The sequence below is a fragment of the Geotrypetes seraphini genome, chromosome 4 (assembly GCF_902459505.1).
Source record: "Geotrypetes seraphini chromosome 4, aGeoSer1.1, whole genome shotgun sequence".
Lineage (NCBI taxonomy): Eukaryota > Metazoa > Chordata > Amphibia > Gymnophiona > Dermophiidae > Geotrypetes > Geotrypetes seraphini.
This window is the reverse complement of record NC_047087.1, coordinates 88,690,409-88,704,166: the sequence shown is the minus strand read 5'-3', so window position 1 is coordinate 88,704,166 and position 13,758 is coordinate 88,690,409. Positions and strand designations below refer to the sequence as shown.

General features: G+C 44.1%; 1 protein-coding gene across 5 annotated transcripts in view; it reads left to right on the top strand.

Annotated features, from left to right (window-relative positions):
* The window catches only part of NECTIN3 (nectin cell adhesion molecule 3), a 240,774-nt gene that overhangs the window by 121,952 nt on the left and 105,064 nt on the right, over positions 1–13,758 (top strand). For all 5 annotated transcript variants that reach the window (XM_033941926.1, XM_033941925.1, XM_033941927.1 and 2 more), the window contains 2 exons: positions 6,278–6,395; positions 9,619–9,770. In XM_033941926.1, coding sequence (XP_033797817.1) covers positions 6,278–6,395; positions 9,619–9,770 — 270 coding nt within the window. The remainder of the gene's footprint in view (positions 1–6,277; positions 6,396–9,618; positions 9,771–13,758) is intronic.

Genomic DNA, 13,758 nt, shown 5'->3' with positions numbered 1-13,758 from the left:
GTTTAATTGATAATTAGTTTCAACCAGGCTTGATTGCAGTCAATTCTGTTGAATAATCCTCAGTATATATTGAGCCTTACATGAGAGTGTAGTTGTCACCAGAAGGTTTCTACAATCAAAGGAAATTTTGGAAGAGATGAGAACAAAATGTATCTATCTGGAATACCTCAGTTGTTTCTACATGCTCTGGAACTTCACCAAAGCACAGCATGAGCTTTTATTAATTTGACATGAGTGAAGGGCTAATTATTGTCCTGAAATGTTCTATAATCAAAGCAAGGTCCAGGTAAGATACTAATTAGTTAGTACATGAGGTTCTAAATGTTGTAGAAAAGTGTGAAGTGACTTCCCCAATATATACTTCCATGAAAAATTGTGTAAAAACCTGGAAATAACAAAAACAAAATCTCAGGTGTTTTGTACCAATTTCCATATGAAATGCATTTTTGTGATATCACAGTAAATAAGTTTTTACACAAGTCCATTCAGCATGAAAGGCATGAGAAGTCCAAACTAAATAAATGAAGGTTTATTTAAATTTGTTATTAATGGGTTACTGTAATGTAAATTTGTGCAAAGCACTTCATTAATTGCCAAAAAGCCTCCCACAAAAACAAATGCATCAAAAATACTTCAAGGGCCATTTTTGCAAGTACAGTATTACCTCTGGGGGATTAGGGATTTCTTAATGATATGTAGAAAATTTGCAGCAGCATCATTCAAAGATCTTTTCATGACGAGCCTTTGTTGGCAGTCCGACACCTATCATAAGATTATTGTTAATGCTCAGGCAACATCATTCTTGATAATGGCAACATTAAACTTCAACCCCCATCTTCCCCCAGGCTTCTTAGGTGAGTGGGATCACAGAAGGTGGAGCCAGACCTTAGTTTTTATGGATTTAAGAGGCTGGGCCTAGAAAAGGAAGTTTTGAGGAAGTGCAACTATCTTTCTACATTTAATCCAGGATTGGGGGGCTTGGTAGTTTTGTTGCACATTAGATGATCAGAGTTTGGATGAGCCTTAGAGAAAAAGGAGGATTCAGGAGGATCCTTTTAATCCAATATATTTCCTGTGTTGGGGCTGGCACAAAAACCCCAGGTTGCCTCGGATTTGAGTTATATGGGCCCTTTCAGTTGCAACTGTTACGCAAAGTGGGTCTTTCAATAAACTTCTATATGTTGCTGCTTCTAGGAATGTGCAAAATCTCTGGCCATGGTAATGTGCAAAAAATGTCTTTTAAACTGTAGAAGATGTGGATGAACTAAGAGCTCATGTGTTTCCCATAGCTGAATGTTATCCCTGGACAAGCAGGCAGGTATTCTCACTAGTGGGTGATGTCATCCGACAGAGCCCCGATACGGACATCTTGCAAGCATGTCTTGCTTGAAGAAACTCAGAAGTTTCGAGATGCCCGCACCGCGCATGCGCCAGTGCCTTCCCGCCCGATGGTCCGGGCGTATCTCCTCGGTTCTTTTTCTTCCGCGGAGCTGAGAAGTCTATCTTCAATTTGCGCCCATTGAATCTCTTTTTTTGCCTTCTATTTTGCCGCGGGTTGAGTTCTTTTGGCTCTCCTGTGCATTTATTTCTTTCTTTGATTTCTTTAAAAAAAAAAAAAAAAAAAATTTTTCCTTCCGATACCGGGTCGGCCGCGTGGCTGGGGCTCCGCGCCTTCGACCTTGCGGCGGAGCTTTTCCAGCCTATGTCCCGGCCAATTACCGGTTTCAAAAAGTGTAGCAAGTGCCAGCGCGCGATTTCGCTCACGGACCCTCATCGACGCTGCTTACAGTGTCTGGGACCGGATCACTTCCCGAAATCGTGCCGGCCTTGCTCCACTCTGACGGCGAGAGCGTTTAAGCGCCGCTGTCTACTGTGGGAGTCCATGTTCAAGATGGAAGCTTCATCGGATCCTGCAGCTTCGACATCGACGGGTGCTTCGACTCCTTCAGCGAAGCCCTCTGCCTCCCCGGCTGCTTCGGGCCTCCTGAAACCGGCATCGTTCACACCGGTTTCGGCCCCGGCTTCGGCGCCGGTGCCTTCCTCCGTCTCCTCGGAGCAGGTATCGACCCCTACAGTTCCACCGGTGGTGCTCAAGGTGCCGAAGACTGGCAAGCAGAAGCACGCAGCACCGAAGGAGCGCGGAGACTGTGTGGAAGGGCCCCCTTTTGGTGCGGATCCCTCCATATCGGCTTCGTTGCGGTCCCTTCTGGAGGCTCAGTTCGTGGAGCTCATGCAGACCATGGGGCCTCGACTGATTGCCACCATCCAGGGTGACCTCCCAGCTTCGGCTTCGAGGGGCGGACCGCCCCTCCTCCTTCTCCTCGCCGCACGACCTCGTTGCTCGGCGAGGAGGAGCGGCGAGCGGTGTCCGGGTCCTCGAGGAAGTCCTCCGTTAGTGCTGTGCCTCCTTTGGAACCGATTCCCTCGAGGAGGGCCTCCCTTAGTGATATGCCTCCCTTGGAGCCCATCCCCTCGAGGAAAACCTCGTTTAGTGACCTGCCTCCCTTGGAACCGATTACTCCGCCCCATGACTCAGTGTGGCGTCCACCTTCGGGGCCACCCAGTCCTGGGCATAGCAGGAAGCAGGACGAGTTCTTCCGAACCCCCTATCAAGTCTGGGCAGCGTCAGGGGAGGCACCGACTCTTCCGCCTCTGCGATCGACGGCATCAAGTCCGATCTGCTCCTTGGAGGCGTCTGACCCAGTTTCTCACAGACGGGCTCGATCCCCTTCCAGGCATCGATCCAGACATTCTTCGAAGCATTCCTCTCGGCACTCGACCGTCTCGCCTCAGAAGAAATTGCCTCGGTTGGGGTATGCTGCTTTGACTGGGTCTCCTCCTCCGGGCCCGGAGTTCAAGGACCCCGAGGTTTTCTACTCGTCCTGTTGCTCACAGGCCTCTCTGGAGCCTGAAGCCTCTTCTTCTTCTAGTCCGTCTCGCAGACCAGCGACGGCGGACCAACTGTCCTTTTCATCGTTCCTCAGGCAGATGGCAGATGACATGGACATTACTCTCGATGCTGGGTCTCGATATTCCAAGGAGTACCTCGATACCATGCACTTGCCTCGTCCTCCGGCAGAGTCCTTGCGGCTTCCCCTGCACAAGCTCCTCGACCAGACCTTCATGCGATGCTTCGAGTCTCCTTACTCTATCCCTGCGGTCCCTGGCAAATTGGATGTGTGGTACCGCACGGTGCATCATAAAGGCTTCGAGGGTCCTCAGCTTTCTCACCAGTCCCTCCTGGTCGAATCCTCGCTCAAGCGGTCTCATCCTGGCCAGGTCTATGCTTCAGTGCCTCCGGGCTGCGAGGGCAGAACCATGGATAAGTTTGGTCGACGCATCTATCAGAATTCGATGATGGTGTCTCGAGTCCTGAATTACAATTTCCACTTTGCAGCCTACTTGGAATTTTTTCTACCTGTGCTTCGGAAGTTCACACCATACATCGAGTCCCAGGCTAGGTTTGGGTTTGAGGAAGTGGTTGCTTCGCTGTCCCAACTTCGGCTTCAGTTAATGCAATCTGCCTATGATGCGTTCGAAGTCCGAACATGCCACCATGATTCTGATAGCTCCTCGGTGGCCCAGGCAACCTTGGTTCTCCCTTCTACTTCAACTCAGCAGCAGGGAACCGTACCTACTTCCAGTGTTTCCTTCACTGCTTACTCAGCATCAGGGGTCTCTGCTTCATCCCAACCTGCAGTCTCTCCACCTGACAGCTTGGTTCCTCTCAACGTAACTCCGCACCAGTTTTCCCAGGCGGTGAGGGATGTCTTGGAGGCTTCCAGGAAGCCTGCTACTCGTCAATGCTATTCCCAAAAATGGACTAGATTTTCTTCATGGTGTATATCCAATTCTAAGGAGCCTCAGCGAGCCTCCCTATCCTCTGTTTTGGACTATCTTTTACATCTGTCTCAGTCTGGTCTCAAGTCGACATCTATACGAGTCCACCTGAGTGCTATTGCGGCTTTCCATCAGCCTCTACAAGGGAAACCTCTCTCTTCTCATCCTGTGGTTTCCAGATTTATGAAAGGACTTTTTCATGTCAATCCTCCTCTCAAACCGCCTCCAGTGGTTTGGGATCTAAATGTTGTCCTTTCTCAGCTTATGAAACCTCCTTTTGAGCCTCTGAGCAAGGCTCCACTAAAGTTTCTCACTTGGAAAGTGGTTTTTCTGGTGGCCCTCACATCTGCTCGCAGGGTCAGTGAGCTTCAGGCCTTGGTGGCGGAACCACCTTTCACAGTATTCCATCATGACAAGGTGGTCCTCCGCACTCACCTGAAATTCCTGCCTAAAGTGGTCTCTGAATTTCACTTCAACCAATCCATTGTGCTTCCAGTGTTCTTTCCAAAGCCTCATTCTCATCCTGGAGAATCAGCTCTTCACACTCTGGACTGTAAACGTGCTTTGGCTTTCTACTTGGATCGCACCAAACCACACAGAACTGCTCCTCAACTTTTCGTCTCCTTTGATCCAAACAAGTTGGGACGACCTGTATCGAAGTGCACCATCTCCAACTGGATGGCGGCTTGTATCTCTTTCTGCTATGCCCAGGCTGGATTACCCCTTCCCTGTAAGGTCACAGCACATAGGGTCAGAGCAATGGCAGCCTCTGTAGCCTTCCTCAGATCGACACCGATTGAGGAGATTTGTAGGGCTGCCACTTGGTCCTCGGTTCATACGTTCACCTCTCATTATTGTCTGGATACTTTCTCCAGACGGGATGTGCAGTTTGGCCAAACTGTGTTACAAAATTTGTTCTCCTAAGTTGCCAACTCTCCCTCCATCCCATTGAGGTTAGCTTGGAGGTCACCCACTAGTGAGAATACCTGCCTGCTTGTCCTGGGATAAAGCAATGTTACTTACCGTAACAGTTGTTATCCAGGGACAGCAGGCAGCTATTCTCACGTCCCACCCACCTCCCCTGGGTTGGCTTCTCTGCTAGCTACCTGAACTGAGGAGACACGCCCGGACCATCGGGCGGGAAGGCACTGGCGCATGCGCGGTGCGGGCATCTCGAAACTTCTGAGTTTCTTCAAGCAAGACATGCTTGCAAGATGTCTGTATCGGGGCTCTGTCGGATGACATCACCCACTAGTGAGAATAGCTGCCTGCTGTCCCTGGATAACAACTGTTACGGTAAGTAACATTGCTTTTTGCGAAAGCAGGTACTAGCTGTAAGAGCTTAAGCAAAGCAAATATGTTTTCAAGGATTGATTATTGAAAGAAGATAACAAGAGGTCCAAAATTGAAAACTATGCAGCTAAAAATAGACTTCTTGTTGTTAGATGCCATTGACTCGTGCTCGAGGCCTAGCAACTTGATGAATTGTGTATCTAAAAAGAAATTGGTTTTGTGGTAGTCCGGAAAGGTCCTCCAGTATCATCCCCATGGTTGTTTTCAACATGTCCAGCCATCTGATTGTAGGTCACCCTCTTCTTCTGGTTCCTTCAATCTTCCCAAGCATGATGTCCTTCTCTAGTGATCTCTCTCTTCTGATGGTGTGACCAAAATAAGACAGTCGTAACTTCGAGTAACATAGCCAGTTTGATCTTTTCCAGAATCAATTTTAGTTATTCTGGCGGTCCACAGCATGCCTAATATCCTTCTCTAACACCAAAGCTCAAATGAATCAATCTTCTTTGTCTTGTTTCCATAGTGTCCAGCATTCGCATTCATAACTGACCATTGAGAAAATGAGTGCGTGGACAAGTCTGATCTTTGTTTGGAGTGTTATCTTCTTGCCTTTGAATACTTTGTCAAGAGCCTTCATTGAAGAGCAACCAAGTGCTATTCTCCATGCTAGTTGCTGCTTTGTTTACTAAGGAAGATTAATAAGATTTCAAGAACTTTACTATATGTATTAAATAAAGATGGATTTAAATATCCTATCTTAAGAAGGATTTTTTTAATAAGAAATAGAATAAGAAGAGAGGAAGTAGGAAAAGAATAAAACGCAACTGGCACTAATCCATAAAACATGGAGTAGAACCTATGTAGGTTGTTAACAGCGTCCAGGAGAAAAATAATAGAAGGGACATGTGTAATGTTCATTGCTGCAACTCTGTGGGCATCCCACTGCCATTTTGACCTGGAAAGAAGATCTTAATTCAAACACTTTTACCTAGATGCTGTAACAGACCTATTAACACCTTAGGCTAGCCCTTTTCTATTGTGCCTCACCTTGAGAGCTTTACAAAGTTAGTATTCATGAAGGTATGGGAAATAAGAAGAAATCATCCGGATCCATTCAGATTTTGCACCTGTTTCTATTTTGTAGATGAACCTGAAGTTTCTGTGACGGGATATGATGGAAACTGGTTTGTGGGAAGGGAAAACGTTCAACTTAAGTGTAATGCAGATGCAAATCCATCACCCACTGAATTTAAATGGACCAGGTAACTATATTCCACTAATTCATTTTTGAATTATGACATTGGCTAACCCTGGCTCACTGCTTGTAAAAGCATTTACTAAGTGGGATTCTCCCTTTCTGAGATAGAATTACTGGCACTTATACTGTCTTTGCCAGCAACACTTCAAAAATTCCTTTTCTCAAAATGGATATATTTTGGGATTTTACTTTAGCTCTCCAGGTTTAAGAAGTGTATAGAATGATTCACAAGGGAATGAATAATTCCAACACATTCCCACTCTTTCTGAACAGCAGTGCTTTATTCTGCTATCCTAGACATGTGTTAGGTAGAGAAAATATACACAGGATAATTGGTGTTATTGGTCCAAAATCCTCCAATATTTTAACAGGAATCATTTAAAATATTTATTCTTTTCATGAAATAGGAAATCAACTAATATTTCATTTATAATTCATGCCCAATGGAGCATGCTGCTTCCAGGTGTTATCAGGGGCATAAAATGTTGTACATAACCTCCACATTTCCTTAATGACAAAAGGAAGGGTGGAGGTTATGTACAACGTTCTGTGCCCCGATGATGCCTAGAAACGAAAATTACATACCTGTGTTGATCATGAATTATAGGCTGTTAGTTGATTTGCTTTCTTTCATTAAAAGAAAAAAATTACTTAAAAGGAATACTGTTAAAATAGTGGAAGTTTATAGAGCAATGATTGAAGCAACTAGTCCACATGTTTTTGATTTTTTTTGTATGTGTGTATTATTGAGAGGCTGCTAAGGTCTTTTCCCTCCATTTTTAGAAATATTTCCTCCATTTTTTTAAAACAATAAAAATGAAATTATTTTTGAAATATACCTTGAAATAATTAATTCAACCAACCTTTTTGTTTGAGTTTATTACCAGAGGACCGGATACCTTATTGAATGTCTGATAATTGTGCAGACATATCCCTCTCATCTGATTATTTAAATATAGTATACATTTCCCATGGGCATTTATTCTCCTTTTTAAAACTATGGTTCATTAGGTTTTTAAGATCTGAAGTACCAAGGGCCAGATTCACTAACCTGCCCGATCCGGGCACGTCCGACGAATTCAGCAAACTCCAATATGCAGATGTGGACGATCGGAGGAATGCCTCCATCTGCCGGCACTTTTTTTTTTACAGCCCATGGTTTTAACCTGCTTTAAAGCCTGCAGGTTAAAACCACACTGTGGGAAAGAGTGGGAGAGGCGGGGCAGGCAGGTGATGAGGGCAGCTCAGGGCAGCGTCGGGGCAGGCAAGCAATCAGGGCAGCTACAGTCGAGGCAGGCAGGCAGATTGGGGAAGCAGGAGATCGAGGATGACAGGGCTGAGAGTAGGGCGGCAGAAAGCAGTCGGAAAGGGCTTCAGCGACTGGTCCTCAGCAGTCACTTTTTTGGGTTGATCGGCCAGCACAGTCGAATCGGCAAATTGTTTAGTGAATCACATCCCTCCCTACTTTGCATGCAGTTCCCCTCATTTGCATGCGCAGATAAGAATCGGATCGCAAAACAGCTTAGTGAATACTGCAGGAGGGAAATCGGGTCACAAAGGACTTGCAAACCGATCGGTACACGATCGGTTTGCTTATTTAATCTAGCCCCAAGTGATTTGTCAACCAGAGTTTACTAAATTATTGCCAGCTAGTTGTCTATAGTTAAGGCTTGCTTATTTGTGCATTGGTCTTTTGTAAAGGGCCTGCACCATACTGTGAAAATTTCCTCTCTCCAGATATTACAGGCAGTTAGGGGAGAATTCAGTAAAGAGTGCTAAGCGCATTAGCACGCGCTAACTGCTAAAGACGCCTATAATATTTCTATAGGTGTTTTTAGCAGTTAGCACACACTAACGTGCTTGACACCCTTTGTTGAATTTCCCCCTAATTGTTCAAAATTAAATTATGTAGATATAAACGTTGTAAATAGTTATAGTAGGGATTCATTCACACCAAAAAAATAATAACAAGTACAGGACAGTTGACAAAATCATAAATAAACGGAGAAAAATAAACCTCAATTGTGGGTCGCTGGGACTACACAAGTACCCTAAGCTCCCCACCTCATCACGGGTTTATAAAAAAACTCCGTACAATTATAGGTTACTTTCACACTTCAACATCTCTTTAGAGGAATAATATTCAAAAATTCTCAAAGGATTTGAATTTCAACGTCCATAAATTTTCTATAATTAGGTGAAACAGTCCCAAACTCACTATATTTATGGCAATTAGCTTCAGCTGTAGACAAATTCAAAACAGGATTTAATAGCGTGGCTGTAAAACCTGCATGATAGCATATATAAGAGAGTTAAACACTCATCTGAAGGTAGAATCTTCGTCCCGATAGAAAAGATCTTCTATTTCGCCTGAAAGCAGGCTACTTCAGGGGATCCGTTTAAACAAGGTTATCTCCACGCTCTCAGCTGCATAGCGGGAGGCCTGCTTCTCTCAAAATGGACCTGAGGTGGCGACCCACAATTGAGGTTTATTTTTCTCCGTTTATTTATGATTTTGTCAACTGTCCTGTACTTGTTATTATTTTTTTGGTGTGAATGAATCCCTACTATAACTATTTACAACGTTTATATCTACAATTTTTTCTTCACAGAATACGATTGTACCTTTATTATATTTAGTTGATATATCAAAATTAAATTAAACATTTTGCTTAATCCCCAAACACATTTGACCTAGATCACTTTGGTTATTCCATTTGTTGCTAATGCTAGATTGGAATATACCCACCAGTCCATTTTTTATTTATGACTTAGTTCCAGCATTATGGAATTCTCTCCTACAGTATGTATTTATTATTTTAGGCATTTATATACCGCCTATCAAAGTTATCTAAGCGGTTTACAATCAGGTACTCAAGCATTTTCCCTACCTGTCCCAGTGGGCTCACAATCTATCTAACGTATCTGGGGCAATGGAGGATTGAGTTATTTGCCCAGAGTCACAAGGAACAGCATGGGAATTTGAGGAATGTCACCATTTTTTGTCTAAGGGGTGTCTCAAGATGTGCTTTTTTTCCTTGCCAGTTGTAGATTGAATGAGGGGAATGCTGAGTGACTGGCCCATTGAGTTGTGTTGTATTCTAGACTCTGGTTTTGTTCTTAGAACTAAAGACAGTGGAATAAAAGCTTGGTCCTTTTACAGTTGATTTTTATTGTAAATCTCGAGTGTCATAAAATGATATAAACATACAAATTTTGTTCTGCAGGTTGGATGGACAGTGGCCCGATAGTTTGCTATCTTTAAATAATACTTTGCACTTCACCAGTCCGCTGACACACAATTATTCAGGGATCTATGTTTGTAAGGTAGTCAATGCCTTGGGTCAGAGAAGTGATCAAAAGAATATCTACATACTAGGTAAGTTATCACTTTCCCTTTTTACGGCATATCTTAAAATTAAAGCTGTAAATTGCAAGCTTGTTCAGTTAAGCTTTTTGCAACCATTATTTTTAGAAAGCTCTCAAGTGCAGAAAATATTCTGGCTTTTGCATTTTCAAACTTAGCATGATTTACTGGTGGTTTATTATTGTAGATCAGTTCATAATGTATCTCGCTCTTCATTATGTTAAACTAGCAGACACTCACAAAACATTTGCAATGACCCCAGCATTTTATCTCTCAAAGCTGATCCAGGCATGTTCTCCATCCTGTCATACATAATGTCGCTCCACTTCTTCCCCCACCAAGGCACCCCCACCCCTGCTCTCCTTCCCCTAATCTCTCTCTCTTCCAACTATTCCAAGGCATGCATTCTCTCTCCCACTGTTCCTTCTTCCCATCAACAAGTACACCATACCCCTTCTTTCAAGGCACTACCTCTCCTAATCCCTCTTCCCCCTTAACCTATTCTTGCTCCCTAGAACTGCTCCAGCAGATGACACATCAGCTCTTCCATTCCCCATATATGTAGAATTGGTAAGTGCTGCATTTCCCTGGGGCTCTTACTCTCTACTGCTTTATAGAGAATAGTCCTGAGAGTATGGATGCCAGAAAATGTCATAGCAGAACCCTGTCATTCTTCACAAAGTGCATGGTGTGAAAGCATGCCTTTTATCCCCACCCCCACTCATCTTCACTATTGGGATCAAGGCAGCAAAGAAACCCCAGCCTCTACATTGGCCTGCAGCTGACTTCTAAAATATTGTGCATATGTATGCCACAGTCTCAAGCACAGCCAGCCAGCCAGCCATACACTCCTGTCACTGTTATACTTTATGTATAGATGGCTAGTTTCTACTTGAGGTAAAATATCTGATGACTCTGATAGTTAGTCTCAAGTTGTTGTAAATTTTATCACAGTATGGTATTCAGTAGTGCTGCCCAATTCGCGATTTGAATCGATTCACCAATTCACTTTGGGTGAATCGATTCAAATTGATTCGTTTTTACATAAAACCGAACTCACCGATTCAAGTAGGCTCCCTTGCTAGAGGGGCTTTTCCTCTGCCACCAGATTCCGTCCATCTAATGTAACTTCCAGTTTTGCGAAACGGAAGTTACATCAGAAGCATGGGCTTCGGCAAAGGGAGGCTAAAAAGTAGTAGTAAGTTAAAAAAAATAGTAATAATGAAAGGTCCAGAGAAGCGTGCGTTTTGTTTCAGGCCATTTTCTGTCCCGGTTTGGTTTCTGATCATTCCCCCGCTTTGCGGTAAGTGCAGATTGCGGGGGAGGGGAAGAACGTGTCTGCCCCCCCCACCCCCACGGCAAGAGCCCGAGAACGGTGCCAGCAATCGCCTTCCTCCTGCATCGGCTGCTCCCAGTGAAAGAGGAAGGACCCGGGGAGGGGGAAGCTGAAGAGCCCCCCCGATGCGCGAGGATCTCGCCCGTGACAAGTGCTGAGCCGACATGTATCGACCGGCTCTGATGTCAGCCGGCGGTAATGGCAAAACAAGAAGAAATACGAGGGGCTGTAGTGCTGAGTTGCACGCTGTTGGCTCTGCCGATCCTCTGCTCCCTCTGACATCAATTCCTGTTCCAGGGTAGAGGACCAGCAGAGCCAAAAGTGCATACCTGAGCACAGCGGCCCCATGTGTTTTTCTTGTTTTGCTTTACTGCTGCAGATTGGAAGAAACAGCAGGAGAGAACAGATTGAAGCTGAAAGTAACCTGGGGAGAGACATCTGGCTGGATGGGTAGGGAGAGAGGAGAGGCACTGGATGGGGAGGGTACCAAGACAGTCAACTCACACGAGGCACATTATAGCTTGCTATGGCCCCGAGTTCTTGACTATTGATTTGAAAACCTTCAAGATTTAGACGTTTTAGGGTGGCCGGAGAGGAAAGCAGGCAAATCAGGCATTCTCTGCTTTTCCTTTACTCGGAAAGGTTTGAAATACAAGGGGATAGACTTGGGGAAGATCATGGAGAAGGAGAGATGGGGGAAGGGAGAGGGGAGATGGGAGATGGAGGAGGGATGGAAGAAATAATGGATCTAAAAACAAGAGAGGGAGAGAGATGGTGGGCAATGGGATTTAGGGAGGGAAGGAACAGAAGGAGAGAAGTTGGATACAAGGGATGGAGTAGAGGGGGGTATAGAGGGATAAGAGAATGGGAAATGGTGAACGGTAACATAACTGCTATGCAAACAAGCACCGCCCGAGGGGCAGGGGCAGCCTTGACCACCCTCTGGCCCAGCAGGATCAGATTGTCTGCGAAGGCTTGGCCCAGGATCACCATCGCCTCCCCATACGGCTGACCGGGCCACAGCTAGGAACATCTTGGGGAATAGAGGGAAGCAGGGGGAAATGGGTAGGGCTCGGGCACGCCCAATGGGGCCCGGGCACTGCACGTGCTCGGAGAAAAAAAAATCTCTCTGAGCTATTGGAGAGCTTATTCGCAAATTGGGAGCTGTTGGGACAACAGGGTGGTGGGGAAGGAGGGAGAGATGCAGGATGAAAGGGTAGTTAAGAAAAGGAGCTGGTGAATCTGGCGATGGTGGGGTCCATCGCTGCAGCTGCGGGGATGGAGAAAAAAAAGGAAAGATGCCAAATCTCCGGGGGAGGGAAAGAAAACAGAAGGGGAAGACAGAGATGGAAGATGGATGGTTAGCACGGAGAAAGGAGACCCTGGCAAGAATATTATCAGAAGACAACTAGAGCGTGGGACCAACCTGATTTAAATAATGACCAGACAACAAAAGGTAGAAAAAATAATTTTACTTTCTGTTTTGAGATTACAATATGTCAGATTTGAAATGTGTATCCTGCCAGAGCGTATCCTGCCAGAGCTGGTGTTAGACTGCAAATGTGAGCTAGGATTTAACAGAGAAAGGAAAAGTATTTTTTATTTACACCACAGCGCCAGTGTGGGTAGAAGAGGCAAAGGGGGTGAAGAGGCTATAAAAGGGGTGAAGAGGCTATAAAATAAACCCACTAGGATGTTTTTCTAAAAAAACACCCAATTAGGCAGGAAAATCGAATCGAAAAATCGATTCAGTAGGCTGAATCGAATCAAAATATTTTTTCCTGAATCAGGCAGCACTAGTATTCAGCATATCATTACCTTGGGTTTGGGTGTGTATATCTATCTATCTATATTTTTTAACCAATATTGTTACATTATGGGAGAGGACAATGCACAAGTGTTCGTGTTACAAAAGATGAACCCTTTCTTCTACTGGTTGAGCCTTTAGTATAGAAGTAGAAGCCTGTCTGTCCATCAGTAGAGCCAAAATGTATTGTAGGGATTGAGCTAAAACCAGCATTTTATGGGATTGTAGAAGAATAAACACCACACTTCAGGATTACTCCAGTCATATAAATCAGACAACTGACTACTGCTTTTGGAGATCCATCTGACTCAATGCTTTCCTAAAATCAGTCTTGACTTTTTTGTTTCATAGTAATAAAATATTTATTTAAGGTTTAAAAGAAAGTGTGAATTAAATTTTCAAATACAATTTTTAAAAAATGTGAATTTTAATTCTACAATCTGTTTCCCCTGCTGGGTTGTTTTGTCGCAATTTACATTTGCCAGTGTATGTAATTTTTTTTATTTATATAATTTGTTTTATATCCCGTCCTCCCCAGAGAGCTCAAAACGGGTTACAAGGTAATGTAAATATTTGGACAAGCAAGTTAAATAATGATAAAAGTCAAATGGGTTACAGTGACAACTGTATAGTACAGTTTAACTTCTAAATTAACACTCACATAACCTAAATTAACATTCACAGATAACATGGTTTGATCATTTTAGATTAACATTACAGTTACATAATAATTAGCTGATAGGTGCTTGACATTGTGAAGCAACCACCAGTTTGTTTCAAGACTGAAAGAAGACTTTTTTTTTTATTCAACTTTTACAAAAGAGCAGAACTTTGATTTTAGCAATGTAGCTTGTTTA